The 19,083-nt window shown below is 38.1% G+C and overlaps 1 protein-coding gene across 6 annotated transcripts in view; it reads right to left on the bottom strand.

The window, feature by feature from the left end:
- The window catches only part of CCSER1 (coiled-coil serine rich protein 1), a 609,788-nt gene that overhangs the window by 534,752 nt on the left and 55,953 nt on the right, over positions 1–19,083 (bottom strand). For all 6 annotated transcript variants that reach the window (XM_074540916.1, XM_074540917.1, XM_074540919.1 and 3 more), the window contains exon 2: positions 2,448–3,806. In XM_074540916.1, the coding sequence (XP_074397017.1) occupies positions 2,448–3,762 (1,315 nt within the window). In that variant the 5' untranslated portion in view covers positions 3,763–3,806. The remainder of the gene's footprint in view (positions 1–2,447; positions 3,807–19,083) is intronic.

Genomic DNA, 19,083 nt, shown 5'->3' with positions numbered 1-19,083 from the left:
ATGTTCTGTGGAAAGCAGACCATGCTTACCTAGATAAAGGTGCCACCTGGGCCCCCAGTTCAGCCCCAATGACAGGCATGCTCAGCACATCACAGCCCAGTCCAGGGCTCCTCATAGAGTCCAGAAAGAGTCTTTGCTCTATCCTTTTCTTTCTCCCTTCATCATAGTAAAATCTACCAGAGAAATTATCACTTGCCCAGTGGTGACAAAACCCAACCTTGCCTAGGCCCCAAGGTCAAGTAAATCCAGCTCGTGAAGGACCAGGTGACAACTTTGTTACCCCTGCATAAGACAAGGATGCACTTTAGACAGGTTTCCATTTCTGTTCAGTATTGTTAATTTAGACTTACACCTGCACCCTCCATCAGCCTGCAGTCAGTGGGCAAAATCCCAGTCCAGTTAAAACAGTAACACATCAGAAAAAAAGGAAAAAAAGTACAGTTTGACATGCTAGGGCAAATTTAGAGATAGAGACAGATAAAAGAGTAGTAGCATAATAAATGTCACATATACAAAAAATCTTACCTTCTTTTACATTTTGCAAGAGAAGACACATTTTCCCTTAAGGTTCTCAAAAAAATCCATATCACATAAAAATACATAAAGGTATACTAAGAAATACATGACACATCAAACCTGCTCATACATTAATGTCACATTTACAACGCTATCTATAATGATATCAGCTATGAGACCAGGTACAGAAAATATCTATTACCAAAGAAAACGCACAGAAGTTTTTTTTTATTCATATCTAGATTTAAATACTGTTTTAGAAAACCAAATGTTCACACCAGTCTGTTTGCAACAGGTGTAACTGCTTATAACCATATCTTACTGATGGCCATGTAAGCTTTTCCTGTATTTGGCTCATTTCATATGGCAGGATTTTGTCTTATTTTCACTGGTTTCTTTGTACACTTGGGGACTTGCTAATTGGAAATACATTCTTCACAACACCAGGGAAAAAAAGTATTTTGAACAGCACTAGAAGAATAGAACAATTAATCAACAACTTTTATATAGTGCAATATTAGCTCTAGTGTTTCTGTGAACATGAATCCAATTTACAAAAACATCTAAATCTCAATTTCAACTCCCTTTAGCTGCTTTACTGAAATACAGACTAAATATCAAATTGCCAATGCATGAGTTTGAAATGCAGGGGGTATTTCTAAACACCCCTCCAAGCTGCTCACTTAGTGCTCTGCAGAATACTCTTGCAAGACAGATTTTGAAATAAGAGCTACTTACAGGTGGGACAATGTGGCAAGGAAGACAAACTGGGTGCTCAGGACCAGTAATATAGATAAATGGGAATATTGTTTCCCCAAAGGGACTGAGGTTCTGAGTGAAAGTGGAGCCCTCTGGTGAAAGCTAATTCAGTGGAATAATATGACTTTCTATTGCCATTTATGGACAAGATATCCAACTAAGCCTAGAAGGTGACTAATAATTCAAAAATCAAGATTGCTTCTGATTGCTTATAATCCACATGCCTAGATAAACACCCAAGCAAAATTATGGGTGTGAATTTATATGAGTTTATACTTACCATCATTCATCTTCTAATACAATCACTACAAATGCTGTCTTGTTAACTCTCAAACTTTGGCCCACCACATAGAGTCTCAGGATTAAGCAAGAAAGCACAAGCCATTAAGCTGGCTCAAGAAAAATCAACTGTCAGAGATAAATGACTTCTGACAGGTGTCCTTCACTCAAGGGCCTGGTGCCTTATTTATCTGTATCTCTATAGACTGGGATTTCTAGGCACAGTCTTTCCACTTAATCTTGTTAGTATTTCCAAATTACTCTGCATAAACTAAAGACTCAGTGTGAAATTTAAATGGTAATTGACTCCCTCAGTTTGACAGATGACAAAATGAGAACTTGGACACTTATTTCAGATGGAAGCAGAAACAGGGTATTTCATACTTTGACAAAATATCCACTTTGAGTCACTCTATAACATCAGTTGAATAGAGAAAGCAAGACTCTATAAAATTCTAAACCCAGATCAATATAAAATAAACTGTATTATTTCCCATAATCAGACTACAAGAACATTTGTTTCTCTGCTGACGTTTTCATCCCAAATTATGGAATCCCAAGGCTCAAGTCCAAAATAGCCATGTCTCAAGGAATCACAGCTTCAGCCTCTAACACAAGCTGGGAATCAGTACTTGCATTCTTAATTCATTTTCTATTAAGCAAAGCACAGACAAACAGCAGTTATGAGTGTTTGCAAACTCTAAAACACAAACTCAAAGAAATCACAGACTTTGCCTTTAATTCCTACAGTTCTGGAGGAGGACACAATGTGTACTTTCTGAACTTCATAGTCAACACTTGCCATTCTAGAAAACATTCTATGACAAAACAATCCTTATAGAAGAAATGAGGCTAGCCCACCCAAACAAACTCAAAAAGACCATGAAACATACCTTTAGAATGGTTTGATTCATAACCCTGTTGCATTTTAAAGGACTGAGGTTCAGAACACGGAACAGTGTTAGACTCCACTACAGGAATTGTGTTTCTCATGTGCTTGGATGGAGTGCTTTCATCTCTGCTGCCACTCAACCCCCGTGCCTTTGGAGAGAGTGTCACTGGTTCCTCTCTACACTCTAACGCCACCGTTTCTAAACGTGCATTTTCTGAGTTACTTTTTTCTATGTGCCTGGCATCATTAACGTGCAGTCCATTGGCTTGCAACAGTACTTTTGTTTGATTAGCAACTGAGGTTTTGAACAAGGTACTGGGCTCCACACTGCACGAGCTTGCGTGACTCACAGGAGACACACCAGCAGAATGGCCAGCACTTTGCACAGTATCTCTCTCCCTTGCAGGAGCAGCAGCAGGATTAAAGAAGACCTGAGGGGCAGAGACATCGTGGCCAAAATCCTCCGCAAGCGGCACCCCAGGCCCACTGCTGGGCAGGGCATCAGCCTCTGACACAGAGTCCTCAGTGAGAGCAATGAAGTCCGAGGGGGTCTGGGCGGCCGTGAGGTCAGCTGAGAGCAGCGGGGACTGCAGGGAGCTGCCCATGCACTCCGTCGTCTCAGCCGAGCACGGAGGAGATGACCTGGCCATCACAGGCTCGCTCTCCACGTAGGATTTAACTTCCAGCAAGCACCTGGGCTGCTGCACAGAGGAAACCGACTGACTCTCTGGAACTGGTTTGGAAAATTTGTAGTGTGATGAAAAAGACTTAGTGAGGAGTTTCCGTGTGGACTGTTTGACAGAGTATCGGCTCCGCTCTTCTGCAAAACCCGAATCATCACCCTCATTCTTCCCAGAGCTTATGCAATTGATAAAGACATTCTTATTAGCTGAGGGCTCCTTTCCCTTTTCAAAATCTTCTGTCAAAGACCTTGTTATCTTCTTGTTACGTGAACTGCCAAAGCCAACTGAATGCCTTCCTCTGCTTTTTATGTGCTCGTCTAAGCTGAGTTTGTGAAAAGTGCTAAGAGAAGACTGGGCACCATTTGAGATGTTAACATTTTGACTTGCTGAGTCAGGCTTCTGCTCGTTCCCTTTCTTGTTATGGAAGCTAATGGAAGGAGTGCGGAAAATGCTCCGGCGCTTTCCTGTGCTCCCTGAGCTGGAGTTGGTGCTGGATGGGGAGGAGGTGTGGACACCAATGGCATTGGCAGAAGAAGGCGAGGAAGGAAGGGAGTCGTGTCTCCGGCTAACACTTCTCCTGAATATTGGCAACCGAGATACAAGAGTCGAGCGTCTGGATCCCGAGTCCCCCATCAGGGCACCAAGGGTCCGTGGTTCTCCACAGCCAATACAATAACCTGGGATGACAGAAAAACAAAGGGATGGGGGAAAAGAGATAAATTATTCAGCCTCAAAGACCACGCAAACAGATTTGTCAGTCAGCCTAAATACATGAGATGTCAACATCAATTTGTTGCATTACTGAAGGCTTCTAGCATTTCAAAGTGATGTTCAATAGCCAGCACTGAAAACTGAGCAAACGTGTCACTTAAAACAGTCTACCAACAAAAGATACAATCTTATATACAATATCATATAGTATTTTATATTGTTACACTGGCTAATGATATAAAATCTAAATGCCAAGAGATATACAAATATATCACCCAAACATCCTTGTTTTTAAGTTCTTATAAAGTGTAAGCACTCTTAGAAGACAATTGATTTTTCATGATCTGAGTAGAAAAAGTAATTATTTTGAATTTCCAAATACTCAGATTTTTGCATGAAAGAAGATGATCTAAATTTCTCAATCTTCACAGAACTTCCAGTTGGATTTCAATTACTTTATGTGCTTCTGTTAAAGGCTGTATCACTTTGGAGTACAGAAAATGATGGCATTGCAGTCCAGCCAAAATATGCAACACCAAAAATTCTTTCTAAAGAACTGTAAGTTCAAAGAATTTACTGTCAAAATATGGGATCATGTTTCTAGATTTGAACTGTCATGTTTCTTCTGAACACTTCTTTGGAATTCTCTCACAGCCTATTTGCTTATAATTAGCTAATTTTTCATGGTTTTTGAAATTAGGGAGAAGTACTTCCATGAACAGACACTTGGCCTTTTTTTATAAATATTTAAGCAAAACTTATTTTGATCAGCACCATAGATGTACTGGAAGAATATTAATCTCTGGAATATATACCAGTTCTATCTCCTTTTTGTTCTCATTATAATAAATTACCACTGTGAAAGACAGGACCACAGAGAGATAGCAATAAAAACATTTAATATCTCATCACAGGAACATGAGAGGCTGTAGGAATTATGCCCCTATGTAACTTCCTGAGCTATTAGTATTCAGCACATGAAAATAAACCCCAAGTCAGCTGTCTACACAATGTTTGTATGCCAAATTGCAAAAACAAAGTAATACGTCTAATGAGCAATTTAATATGTGTTATGTGGCTCAGCAAGTACCTGTGAGCAATGTATCTATTTAGGCAGTGTATACAAATATACATAAATGGAAACAGAAAATATTTAAGTAGTACTAAAACTACATATATGTTTTGTAACTGTGAAAGAAAGGGTAACAAGTTCAAACAAAGACTGTTTCTGACTAGAGACTGACCAGCACTTTTCTGCTGTTAACATCTTTTTTAAATGCTAGTACAATTCGACTCTGAACATGCAGTGCCAAACAGCCACACTATTCACAAGCACCAGGAATCAATAAGCAATTTTGCTGTTCAGGATGAAAAAACCAGCTTGGGAATAGTCACTAATTGCAAGAAGTCACTGGTGATCTCTGATGGCAAGCTAAAGCCTGACCTAGACAACGCCCAGGTTCTGTGACTGACAACTCAATAGAATTCAGAAAAAAATAGAAAAACTTTACCAGAAAAACTTTAGTTTCACCAGTGAACAGAAGCACAGCCAGCTGTTCCATTTCACTGACAGGTGGGAAAGTTTGCATTTAGCTGGCGTTAACCCAGCTTGTTCACCTGTCCACAACTCTGCCCCCTTCAAGCTTCTCTGGCTTCTTTAACCACTTCAAGACCATAACTGTGTTGGGATTTCTTTGCTGTAATGAATCTCTACCTGCAGGCTTACTGGTACATATAAGCACAGACAAGATTTTTAGAGATTGTGAGGACTCTTTCCTCTATTTTAGGGAGAGATCTTAATTGTTGAAAAAAAAACCACTTTAGAATGCAGTTTTACAATATCAGTAGATTAAAAATGTATTTTAAAATACCTTAAACCCCTGTAGGCATTTTGTGGGTGTATGAAACATTTGCTGCTGCTTTTCTCTCTCCTGCCCACAGCTTAAATTGACACTTCACTGAAGAACAAGCCATCCTAGTTTATAACTAGAAAATTTTCCAAGCTGAGAGCAGAAGGAAGCAGAAAACTGAGCAACAAGCACAGTCTGCAACTTGCACTGTGAATACAAAGACTGTGTCGAAATAATAAGAGATTATTCCTAAGGACTGACCCTGAATAAACATAGCCTTGGCCTTCCAGGTGGTAATAAATTTTAATAGAATACATTGCCTCTAACAGCAGATAACAAAACAGCATTTATTCAGTTGATTCCTCCTTTCCTGTCTCTTGAAGGAAGAATACAAATAAAGTGTCAGCATTCCTCTAATTGTCTAAGCAGCAGAAATAGGAAGTACAATACACTGTTCTTTCTAGGTCTACAATAGCTCTCAGATAATATTTCTTTAAAAACACACTATTGTGCAAATATAACTGTATATTTGCATGCCTATGTGCATACACTGTTTGAATGCTGTGAATGTTCTAGTAATATTTTAATTATTCATTACTTAATAGAATCATATACAATTTACATACACACACATTTTGCACTGTTAACCTGCCAAAGTTTAGCATTAAGTTAAAATGACAACTTTTCTACTTGCAACACAAGGAAAAAAAACAAGTATTTCAAGATAGCAATACTTTCAGATACTACTGAAGCAGCACTAATCAAGTCTGATCTTCCATTAATTTTTTGTTTACAGCAGAGGAGTTATAAACTGCCATATATGTCCTGTTATGATTAACATAGGAGGTGTTTCCTTTCAGACTCCACATTTAACATGAGTGTTTGAACTTGCAACTTTACAGTAGTAACCCTTACAGAGTGAAATTCACTCCAGCTACATCTTCTCTGCAAAACCATTAGTTTTATTTATCTAAAATCCTTGTCCTTACGGGCATCATTCTTAAAACCTTCAACAGAGGCAAAAGAAAAGAGCAGAGAAAGACACCTTTGTTTAGGCTCCTTGTTTAGGACAAAATATCCTAGCACATAATGAGAATACTCAAGAAAACAGGCACACTATTCTGTATGGAGGTTTGAATCTTGATCAAATACACAGCCATTACTTTGTAATGCTTTCAAGTTCCAAAGTCCAGTTTCTACTGAAACTGAAGTGTTTACTCAGTGCTGAACAAGACAGACAATTTTTGCTTTCCTATGGAATGGATTTTTGATGCATATTCTTGCAGCAGGCATTACACAAGACAGATTTTCATATAATGACAGAAAATGACAAAGCTGCTTTGAAAACAATTGCAGGCAGAATAATAGTGGATTATTTCGGAATCTTCTCTCCCTCATGAGCTAAGCTACAGCTCAGAGTTTCTGAGCTCCTTTTCTCAGACCAATAGAAATGAGAAACCAAGTGTGAGCAAAATATTTCCCCTCTTAACAGAAATTTGACAAGTTAATCAGATGGAAATGCTGGTCTGCACCAAGACATTGCAAAATGCAAATTAATCTCAAAAATATCTTAATGTCACATATTTAATTGCCAGAGAAGACCAAGAAGTTTTTTATATTTTGGCCTTATTCTTTCCCCATGGGAGATCTCTGGAGGAACCATCCAGCTAATGTTGTAATATCAGGTCTTTATCTAGCCTACAGAAGTTGTCTGACTATAAAAAACACATAGGGTAAAATTATACAGGCAGCTCTGTATTCTATATGCCTCTTGTCAAATGAGACAAATTGCTCAACTCTCAGACAGTGAATGTAACTGCGGGGAAAAAAACCACAAGTTTTAAGACGGGCAAAATTGTCAAAACATTACACCAGTATCTCCAGAGAAATACACTCCATCAATTCACCAGCTGAAAAATAAAATGCGGTACTTTTTATTTCAGCTTCTGCCCAGCAGTTACTCTCACAAGTATGCCAGAACTCAGTGCTTTCAATAAAAAGCAATTCCTTGTGCTTCTGGTTTTGAACCCCAGCAGATGGAGCCATGGATCTACTTTCTCAATAACTGCATATATGAAAAAGCAAGTCTGTGCCTTTTACATTTCTAATTGCCTTTGAGGCAAAATTTAAAAATTGAAATTATTTGTGAATGTTACCATTATCATAATTACAAGTACACACCAAAAGACAATATATGTTTATTCAACACTGCAGTGTGTAGGAGAATGCAAACATTCCCTTCATAAATAAACCAAACCTGCTACTACCTCTCAATGCTTTCTAAACAAAGCTTTCCTAAAGAGATTCTCCTTAAAGATGCGGAATTCCTGGAAATATTAAACAACATCTTCCAAACAAGAAACAAAACTGAATTAGCTATCAAAGTTTAAACTGGGAGATGGCATTACACAAAGCTGAAACACCTCAAACCTTAAATCAGAGCAGAATATCAGTAAGCATCTGGAAGATTTTTAGGCTTCACTCAGGTAGTTTAAGGATAATGATACATTTTCTTTATTGCTTAGAACTGGGAACTGTTCAATAAAAAAGAACACACAGGACTAAGATGTGCACCATACACTGCGAAAATCCTGCCTCCATCCCTCACCACGCAGCAGGAGGCAAGGACTACCTCACAGACACAATCTCTATAGACCAGCTGGGTCCAGCCTTACACAGAAATTAAATTTGCCCCAGGATACTACAAATACCCACAAAACTACATGAAAATGAATGTTTTTAAATGTCGGTGTGTCAACAGAAGTCCTGACACAGCAGATACACTTGTAAGGAGCAGTCCCTTAGTCCATGGGTAACATTATAGCCTGTGGCTACCACCTAAATTGTTAAGCTCCCATCATTTGGATTCCATCACTGTATTGTCCTCAGCATTTAAGCATTACTGCCTTCAATAAAGTTCTAATATTATTTTTCTCTCTAGTACATTTGTGACTTGACCTGCACAGCTCCCAGAGGTCACTGTGTGTGATCAAGCCTGTCCATGAGCACAATGTAGGAGTCTAAAAAAGCCATTAAAAATCAGTTTACATTTAAAACAAAAACAAACAAATAAACACCACATAAATACTCAGGGCTTTAGCAGTTACCAAGGACAATGTAACCCAATTAATAGGATCTTACTGAAAACACCAGCAAAGCCAAATGCCTGAACAATAGAAGGCATTAGCTGGGAAGGGAGGAAGGGTTGCAAATTCAAAGGCACTATTAAGGAAAGGGGGGGATTGTGATCCTAAAAAAATCTGGGTTTGCAAATTAAATGAGTGAAATTCCTTCTAATACACAACAGCTCCACTTGCTTTTGTGAATAACATTCTTCTCTTTTCCTTCCTTGTGCATGTAATCCTTGCAGCGTGCTACAGAGCTACAGAGTGCAGTCTGTGGAACAGCAGCCACAGCGATCATTCTCACAGTGACATTTTGCAAACTCCTACCACGTCCACACCTGCTTGGAGGTTAGTTTTTCTAAACAGTTTTTATAAACAAATGAAGAGCACCTAACACAGGGCACCAGACCTTTAAAAATTATCTATGTCTACATGTACAGCTCCATTCTTATTCCCCTCTGCACTGAAAAACTAATTGGGCAAAAAAAGCTTTTATATATCTAGGAACAGCTTTTATATATTTGGAAAACAAAACAAAAACACTAAAAAAAAAACCAAAACCAAGAACACAGAATCCAAACACTGTGTTACCCTAAGGCAAGTGATGAGATTTCTTTCAGTTTCCTGCATTCTGCAGCTCAGGCCTACCTTTATTTTCAAATCCTCCTGTGCTTTCAGGAAATGAGAGAGGAAACAAGCAGATAAATTTGCAATAAAGAAGTCTGAAGCTACACAAGTACATCAAAAGTCCATCTCCCATTTTGACAAGTCTTGTACCAGTTGAAGACAGTGATTTCATATACCTATAACTACTATTCCCAGTGTTGTGATTAAATTATAAGTGCAATAATCATTCAAAGACAGCAACTGTAGGTAAGTCATCTATATATCCCCTTTTGACTTTAAGTTAGCCAGAAGGAAAACATAAGACAAGTCACACACAACTCATTCTATCATTTATTATCACTGGGTATGTAAATTTATCCCACTTCTACCATGTGAACTGTGGCTGTAATAAAGGAGAACCACGGTAACTGATCTTTAGAAACCTAGAGGCCACAGCTCTCTGAAATTTGAGCTATGCCCTATTTCAAATGTCTCTGTATCACAGCAAAGGTTATCTCAAAGAACTTCAGTATAATATACAAAATAACATAAGAGAACCAATCTTATTCTTAGTTTTGACATACACCCAGCAGCCAGTTGCTCTTCAGTAAGAGGTGGGATAAGCTACTAGCAAAAAACTGATTGTGTGAAGATCAACTTCCACCCATTCAACAATCAGACATAGGAAAGGTCAGAAATGGGGTAAGGACTATAGCACAGTGAAGAAGCAGTCCCATTCATGTTTTGATGTGTTGTGTTGCTTTTCCAACAGAGAAGAAACCATCCCTCTCTCACCTCTGTCACTCATCTGGATTCTGGAGAAGTGTACATTGCATTTCTTACAGATCTGATATTCACAATATTTAACAGTTTAATTAAAAACAGTCATAATTATAAGTAATAACCTGGAAATGCAAGCATCAAAGAGCATGAGCTTGCTTTGTGATTCAAATGCCATGGCATCAATTTCCCCAGTTATCTTCCCCAAATACGCTTACATACAATGAATTATTCACTTTTAACAAGTGAAGTGGACTTACACAGATCTCTGAGTACACATGGAAGTTATACCACGAAGGGACAAAGAGAAATGGACTAATTTTGAGACATCTTGGGTGGACACAGAAATAGCAGCCTGGGCACTGGGAAGGATTCAATAGGATACCATCCTTCCTCCCTCATATTTTTCTCTCCTCTTATCCCCGTTCTTAATGCCCACAATTGTGTTTTTACAGTGCTTAGAGATGGCAGAAAAGCATGTTCAAACAGCATTTTAAGGAAAATAATTATATTTGGACTTCACAGTAAATAATAGTATTTAGTCAAACACATGATGTGTTCATATATAGACAGCAATTTAGCTTTTGGCTGTGCTTTGTTTTAACTAAAAGGGAAAAGCAACCTAGAGACAATCAAGGGTATTTTTTTCTTTCATGCATGAAAAATAGGTGTAAGATGCCTACTAGGGAACATTGAAAAACAGCAAATCTAGCATTTGCCTCAGCCCAGGACATAAAAAGAGGAAGAGAATTCTTGCCAGCTATTTGCTCTGGAATTTGAGTGGAACAGATCACCACTGCAGAAGACATTTGGTATTCTCACGAGGAAAATACTCAGAATAACACAGCCCTAGCTCTGTGCTGTTCAGTGCATAAAAATTGTTGGCAGAGTGAAGCAAAGCACCAATATTGGCTACTACTCCCAAAGGCATTCAAAGCATCTCTATCAGTGCTGCCTCCCCCCACCACATCCAAAAACACAAAAACAACCACAAACCAAAAAACAAACAGCTTCCTGAAAATATTCTGCTGTCTCACAAGACAGCAAGACATCATAAGGGACTCTAAAGCATAACCCATTTGATTTGCACAGTTAGTAGTCCAAGTTCAGCTTTAATGTGCTCCTTCTTAAATCTGCTTCTCTTGCTCACTTCAAGCAACCACCTCACAACTGTCTCAGCACTGTGCAGTCCCAGCAGAGCCGCAAGTCTTTGTTCAGTTCTCTCTCTCTATTCCTCTTACCTTCCTGAATCACAGCTCCAATGTCAGCAGCAATTTACTTGTTTATAATAAAAGCTTCCTGCACATTTCCCAGCCTGGCTCCTTTTCAGTCTCAAGTAACGCTGCCTCTGCTGTGTATATGGCAACCACAGTGACAACAAGGGTTGGGATCATTTATTACCTCTGTCACTTGTTCAGTCTGTGACCTTAATGTCACATTAAAAAGGACCAAATCCTCATCTGCTGTAAATTCAACAGGCTCCAATGAAGTGGATCATGCTGATTTAAACCATTTGGCCTTTCGTCCTTATAAGCGTCAACCATCCCATCTGCAATTCTTCATGAACTTTTGCAAAAGCACCACTTGGACATGCATGATCCAATCACTCCCAGCACACAAACTCATAATTTAAGCAGATGGAAAAAAGGTTTTCTGTCTTTTTTTTTTTTTTTTTATATGTTGACCAAGGACAGAATCCCTTCATGAATCACAATGAAAATTAATAAAACCTTAGCAAATTAATCTTGCAGTTCTGAAGAGCCATATACCTGTGTTCCATTCCAGCTTCTCCCTATGTGTCTGCTTAAAGCTATGTTAAAAACAGAGCACTGAGACAGACAGATCCACTTATCTCATATCCTCAGAGCCAAAAAGGCAGGGTGCTAAAAACTCTTACAAGGGATCCACTGTGTTTACATCCCATTGAAGTCAACAAGACCACTCATGTCTTGAAAGAAGTATGTGCTTTTGAGCAAAAGGATTTTAAAAATACAATGTATCTGCGGCTATTATTATTTATTAAATAAACTGTGAAAACTTTGCCTAACACTAGGCAGTTTAATTTACAGATTGGCCTTTGATCAATAAAAAGGTAACTGTAGTATATCACTGTTACAGCTGTTGACTGCATTACCACAAAATAATATAACAGCTCTTTTCCAAATGTCTCTAAGTTCAACAGAAAAGAACAATTCCTAACTCAAGCCTGGAAAGAAATCTGGTGCTGCAAAATGAACTGATAACACACAGAGTGACGATTCAGATTGACTGAAAACTTCCAGGCAAATACTCCCAGCTTACTAACTCTAATGAAAGGGAACCACATGATTCCTGTTCCCTGCAGTTTTTACTACACATAAGATGTGTGCCTCATGGGGATGCATATTAAATACATTCATAATTACTATCCTCAATACTGTGTAATTTTATTATTTTAATTGCAAAGTAACTGCTTGCATTTCTTTATATGCTAATGTACTCCACTGGACACTACTTATAAGAAGAATATATTTTTAGGAATCAAACACACAACATTTAGAACTAAATCATGATACTTACCATGTTCTACCTAGGGCTTCCATGAACCTTGGCAAAGACTCAGGCAACACCCTCTTGTTATATTGAAATTATATTGTTTCTAGATTAAATTTATCGCACTCATTTCCACCTGTCTTCTTGCTAATAAAAACAATGAAAAAAAAGAACACTCCAGACAACTTAATATATTCATATACTTAAATTTTAATTGCAAGTTGTTAATCAAATATTAAAACACAGTAGTGGCTCACATTTCTTTATCATTGAGTATAGCACACTTGAAGATAGACAAGGGCCCTAATAATGCATGGAACCATGTGTAAAAGTTTACACACACACAGTTAAAGACCTGCATTTTGTTTCGAAAACTGAAGGTTAACCAAGTCTAAGCATAAACTGAACCCACAAAGCAAGCACAGAAAGAAATAAAAGAAACCAGCCTGAAACTCAGAGCTGGCTAAAGAGAACAAAATCATCATGGAAGCTCCTAAGGATTCCAGAAAATATGAACACCTAGTTTAATTTGTTTCTCTGGGTTTAAGAACCCAATTATCTGGAACTTCACAGCTTGTAGCCACAACTCAATACAAACTTCCATTAATGTTAGTATTCAACCCTAAGTTCAACACAGAAAAGTCTACAAAAAGATGGTATATCACAGTTTCCATTTATCCCAGCTATTATATAAATATCCAGGTGTTTAAGTGGAAAAGTAAAGATCTTTGAAGCCAACAGCGGTGTTTCCCTACTTAGTGACCTGCTCTGTGACCAAGGGACCCAAAAGGACCTATCCCTCTCATCAGAATTACAATATCAGGAATGTTTTAACCTAATAAATTCATGTTTAGATTTTAGAGTCCTTAGATATAAGAATTTTTTTACTTTATGTTCCTGGATGTCTCTGGCGTGCTTTGTCACTGTTAACCACTGTACAGCTTTTAAAAGGCTTTAGTCAGAATCCATCATTATGTCCAAGTTGATATCATTTGCTCCCCTTCATCACCAAACATAACTCTCAAAGCTAGTCTGATTTCCTGAAACATCAGGGACATTAAGGGACAGCATTTATACAAGAGCAGGTGCTTTATGCCAGTCCTGGAAGTCCAATCAAATAATTAACTTCTTAGCAGGGTGCAGTCCATTTGTCTTCTGCCTCCTGGCTGGGATGACAGAAAGCACAGATAACTACACCATGCTACAAGTTTGGTAGGAAAACAAATTGCTATTTCTTTACAACATGTTCCCTCACATCTAAGCAACACAAATCTGTAGTCAACATTTTGCCTTCAACAATTTTAGCATATACAAAGGATCAAGAAATAGATAGAAACAGAAATTGGGTCAGCAAGGATGCCAATAGGAATGGAGAAATGTTGGCTGATTGAGAGTGAGCGATTTGGAGACCTGTCTCCCAACAGGGGAGATGCCTATTGGAGATAGACAACTGCTCAGAAACTCAAGGAAGAAATTCAGCTCACTTCTCAACCTAGAGAGAATACCTAGAACAGAGAGTTAAAGAAAAAAAATGGCAGAAATGTAAAATCTCTTTAAAAAGTTAGTAAGACATAAAAATTGAAAAGAGAAATTTGGTGATAAAGCCATGTCTGAATGAGGAAGAGTCCTCATTAAAAGTAATGAGGTACTAAAGTAATCTCAATTTCTTTTTAATTCCATTGAAAGATACATCACAGGATCCGACTTACTGCATAATGGCATTCTCTCAGAGCCCATCAAACTCAAGGGGAACATAGAAAAAGGATCTTCTAAACAAGCAGGCTATAAGGTTCAGTTTTTCTTGTGCTAACTCATAGATATTAACTAATTCAGTTCTGCCAAGCACTTAAGCACATGCTTGACTTTGAGAATAATTTCACCCCTATTCAGTAAAACACTTAAAAGCACACGCTTCTTCTAAAACATAAGTGATCCCATTGACTTCAAATGGGATATAAGCACAATGCCAAGTGCTTTGCTGGATCAGTGCACAAAGACATAATTTAGCCCCCTTCACTGGATGAATTGGACATCCTGTGTCTTGCCATTTCATAACAAAAGACCAAAAAAAAGTAAAGCAAGCCTTAAAGGGTCAAATTAAGTATGTAGTAACTGTAACCCAAATTGTCCTGTTCTGAATGCTTTTTATGGTTATTGTGAAAGCTGAAATAAATTCTCAGTACACTTTATACACTAAAAACAAATGAATGTGTTATTTTCTCAAATTTATGCACAAGCCTAATTGCTATGCAGGCACAATTAAGAAGATCTAAGAAATGCAAAACCAAGATACCATATGGTTCTCAGTTCCAAAAATTAGAGACATAACAGCAGATTTCACACACTTGTGTGTGAACACAAAACTCGGATTAAAAGACAGCTAAATACAGCAGGTCTCTAGCCTTGAATGTATTAAAGAGGTGTCAAAAAACAACTATGGGTATTTCCCAATTACCTCAATAAGCAAACTGTTTGCACAGTAATTGCTTAAAGGCCAATAATACCAGGTTTTAAAAAATTGATTCAGAGGGACATATTAGTTCATTCCAGCATGAATACTTAGAAGATACTAACATTTGTATATCCCTGACCTCTGATTCTACACAAACCTGAAATTTTGCTGATTTAGTTATGTTCTTTAGAGCTAAGTGAGATGAGCTGTTTTCACATATTTCATTTTACACAAGCATATTCTGTCTGCTTTAGTAGCACCAGATGAGTCTGAATGGAGTTGCAGGGGAGCGAGAGATCAGTAAACAGGAGCGACAATTCATGACATTAGATCATCTCAGTTACTACATCAGCACTCACAACTGTGTCATTAAAAGCTCATAGCTAAAGGTTTTGGACAGCTTTAAGTTTTAGCTTATGGCAGTGTCAAGTCATGACTTATTTCACCATACCTAAGCTCTTCAGTATTAAACAGTAATAGAGCTGCTACACTCTCAAAGTTGCCTACAAATATCAGAGGGAATATTGTGAATGCACTGTACACTCTCACAGTTGTTGCAAAAGCACTAATTCAATACCCATCTTTCTCCATGGCCCTCAATGATCAGATAACAATACTCATTCCTGGCAGTAAATATTATCCCTATTGCAGCTGGTTTTACAAAGACTGGCCCTTCCCATTTTAAAGGCTTGCTTTGACATAGTCAATAATTTTAGCTGCTTCTGCTTAGGTGTATCTCATTCACAATGAAAAATACCAGTCAGAAAGCTTTACTGCACCTGAAAGCGAAGCCAACAAATGATTCATTACAGTCAATAACTCAACATCCACATGGACAACACTAACTAGTCATGTCCCTCAGGGTCTTTACTAGGACCAGTGTAACTGAGTATCTTCATCACTAAGACAGTGAAAGCAAGTGCACCCTCCACAGATCTGTGGATTACACCAAGAACAGCTCTAAAGTGGAAGTACGTAGGTTTAGAGTGCACAAAAAGAAACTTTTTTATGATTAGAGTGGTGAGACACTGGAACAAGCTGCTCAAAAAATGCACCATCCCTGGAAGTATTAAAGACCAAGATGGTTTGGGCTTTGAGCAACATGGTCTAGTGGAAAATATTCCTGCCCATGGCAGTGGGGTTGGAACAAGGTGAAAAGGTCTCTTCCAACCCAAACCACTCTGTGAGTCTGCCCAACTGCCAGAGCTGCAATGTTGAAAGGCACCTAAAAGCTGTCAGCTACACAAAGCCTGCTAAAATAACTCTCCAGACCCAGCATACTAATGACAACTGTAAATTCTAGGTGAACCTCAAAGGTACCTCAGAACTGATTTTGGGATGGGGGGTGCTGGAGATGTCCCTCAATAAGCAACATAAAAATGAGCCTGCACCACAGTTCAGATTCTGCACACCAGGAGGGAAATGCTCCTCTGTTTAGAGCTGCTTAACACAGCTGCTGAACCACGGCCTCCTACACTGCAGCACAACATGTGAATGTATTCCCAAAACACAACCTGCTTACATCTGATTACAGAAACATCTACTGATAACCATACACTCTAATTCTCATGTCTGCCTTGGGTTTTTTGTTTCTTACATAATGAAGTTTCCAAACTATAACCAACAGGTAATTAAGGAACTTGTAAGCCACTGATATTACCAACTTCTATGAATAAGAACTCTTATTACTGAACTAAATGAGCAACAGTGAATCTGCATATTTGCTCTCCTTGTATTTTCATTAATTTGTTTTCCAAAAATGGTATGTGTTCCTTGATTATTCTTCTTCAAGAAAAAAAAAAGACAAAATTATCTAACCAAAATAACCAAAACACTCTGCCACTTGTTAATCACATAAAGAGGGAATGTTCTGTGAGAAGATGGGAACTGCAACCACGATTCAAAAGAGGAACATCCCCTTGATTCCAACAGCAGTACTAAGATTAAGAATCTTATTTAGAAAACTTAAAGCGTGTCCTGAACCCTGATAGAGTACACCAGCTTGTAATTCTTGTAAGGATATAAACAGATGGCACATACAGATAGCCAAAATACAGATAGCATGAATGAGGAGCAAGCACACAGTGTCTAGAAGTAGCACCAGGAGGTTGAGTATATTAATACTTAATCTAGTAGCTCTTGTTAGACATCAGGCAGTCACTTTGCACTTGTAAATGTCACATTTAAGCAAGCATCCTGCTTGCAAACTCTCTCTGCACACTGTAAAAGCACTGCTAACAAAATGACACAGAGAAATGGAGTTAAAGTCCACAGAGGGGATATAATCACAAGTAATATAGGAGAGGACTGCTCCTGAACAGCAAACTGCCAGACTCAGAGCCATTAAATCAGCCTTCAGCTTTAGCAGGGCAGGATATATTTTGTATGAAAGCTCTAGAACTTTACAAGTGTTACAAGAAATTCAACTAGTGACATCACTGTGCCATCCACCAGCTTGGGTGAGATATTTAACAACATCTGATGCACAGCAGTCTTAACTAGACAGTTCTTGCTGAGATCTTTTGAAAAATGACAACTGTGCAAAGGGACAAACAGGACTTCTAAACATCTACTATATCTGACTACAGCTTACACAGACAATAGCAAAAAGATGCATAAGTTTCTTGAGCTAATTTCCCAGAGTGTTACATCCAATGTCATGATGTTTGGTGGTGACAGATGATGACAACAGCAAATCTCCCTCATTTTCTTCTGTCAAGAACATATGTCACAAAGGCAAGTACCACATGCAGGAGATGTCTAAGCAACGAGGCAATAATCTTCCAGCATTTGACAGCAACCAGACAGTGCAACTTAGTAGAGTAAAACACTGAACAGAAATTAAGTCCTTTCTTAAAAAGAAAATGCTGCTACAAGAAGCTTCAAGATATTTTTATCATCAGTGGAAGTAGAGAAACTATCTTGTATTAAAAAAAAAAAGAATAAGAAGCCATGTATTATTTTGATTAGATCAATGTTTGTAGGTCCTGTCTCAGTCATCCTATTTATTTAATCACACCCACATTTTAAAAAAATATGATCAGTACTTCAACAAGCTTCCAATTCAAATATGAAACAAATCTGAACAAGCAAAGGCGAAGGATGAAATTAAAAGGATAGCACAGAAGCTGGGTTTTTTGTGATGGTATAAAATTTGCTAGCAGGGTTCTAAATTAGTCTTAAAATCAGAGATTATATATTGCACAGACCTCGATGAAAGTCAGTAGAACTAGGTTTTTCTTCTCCTCTGCCTTGACTCTAGAGGTACAAGAGATATTCTGACACTTTTTTAGTTAGCCACAGCCTCTTCTTTCATGCTCCCATTAAGTTTTTTACTCATCATTTATAATTCAAACGAGGATTTCTTAGGTTGTCCACAGACAAACAAAAGGCTTAACAAAATTAAGGAAATCTCTCTTGGAGAGCACACTTCTTGGTACTAATTTTCCTATACACATTCACTGAGTACCCCAAGGAAGTGGAGTATCACTATCCTTTGAGTCTTCCCCTTTGTTGACTTTTGCCATTTCCCACCCACTTGGCAAATTACAGTCCCTGAAGAATTCCAAAGTGTCCCATCAGGCATACTTCTAAAGGGCTTGTCTACATTGTTTATTTAATGCCCAATTATCAAACCAATTTTATAAAATTATTGTAGTTGTTTTACACATATGAAATTCACATTTTCATTAGTATTTTTGAAAGATCACGTATCCTATCTGTGACTCTCTGTCTTCAACCCAGGTGCAAAGTGGATGGAGTTCTTTGATTTCCATCCCATGTAGAAAATTACACTATGACTGTATTACTTTTCCCTTAATGATATCAATAAAATTAACACTTTTGCTTTAGTCCTCAACTCCCATCAAGAAGGACAGAGATTGCACTCTCTATTACC

This window comes from Zonotrichia albicollis, chromosome 5 (genome assembly GCF_047830755.1).
Source record: "Zonotrichia albicollis isolate bZonAlb1 chromosome 5, bZonAlb1.hap1, whole genome shotgun sequence".
NCBI lineage: Eukaryota > Metazoa > Chordata > Aves > Passeriformes > Passerellidae > Zonotrichia > Zonotrichia albicollis.
This window is presented reverse-complemented; position numbering and strand designations above follow the sequence as displayed.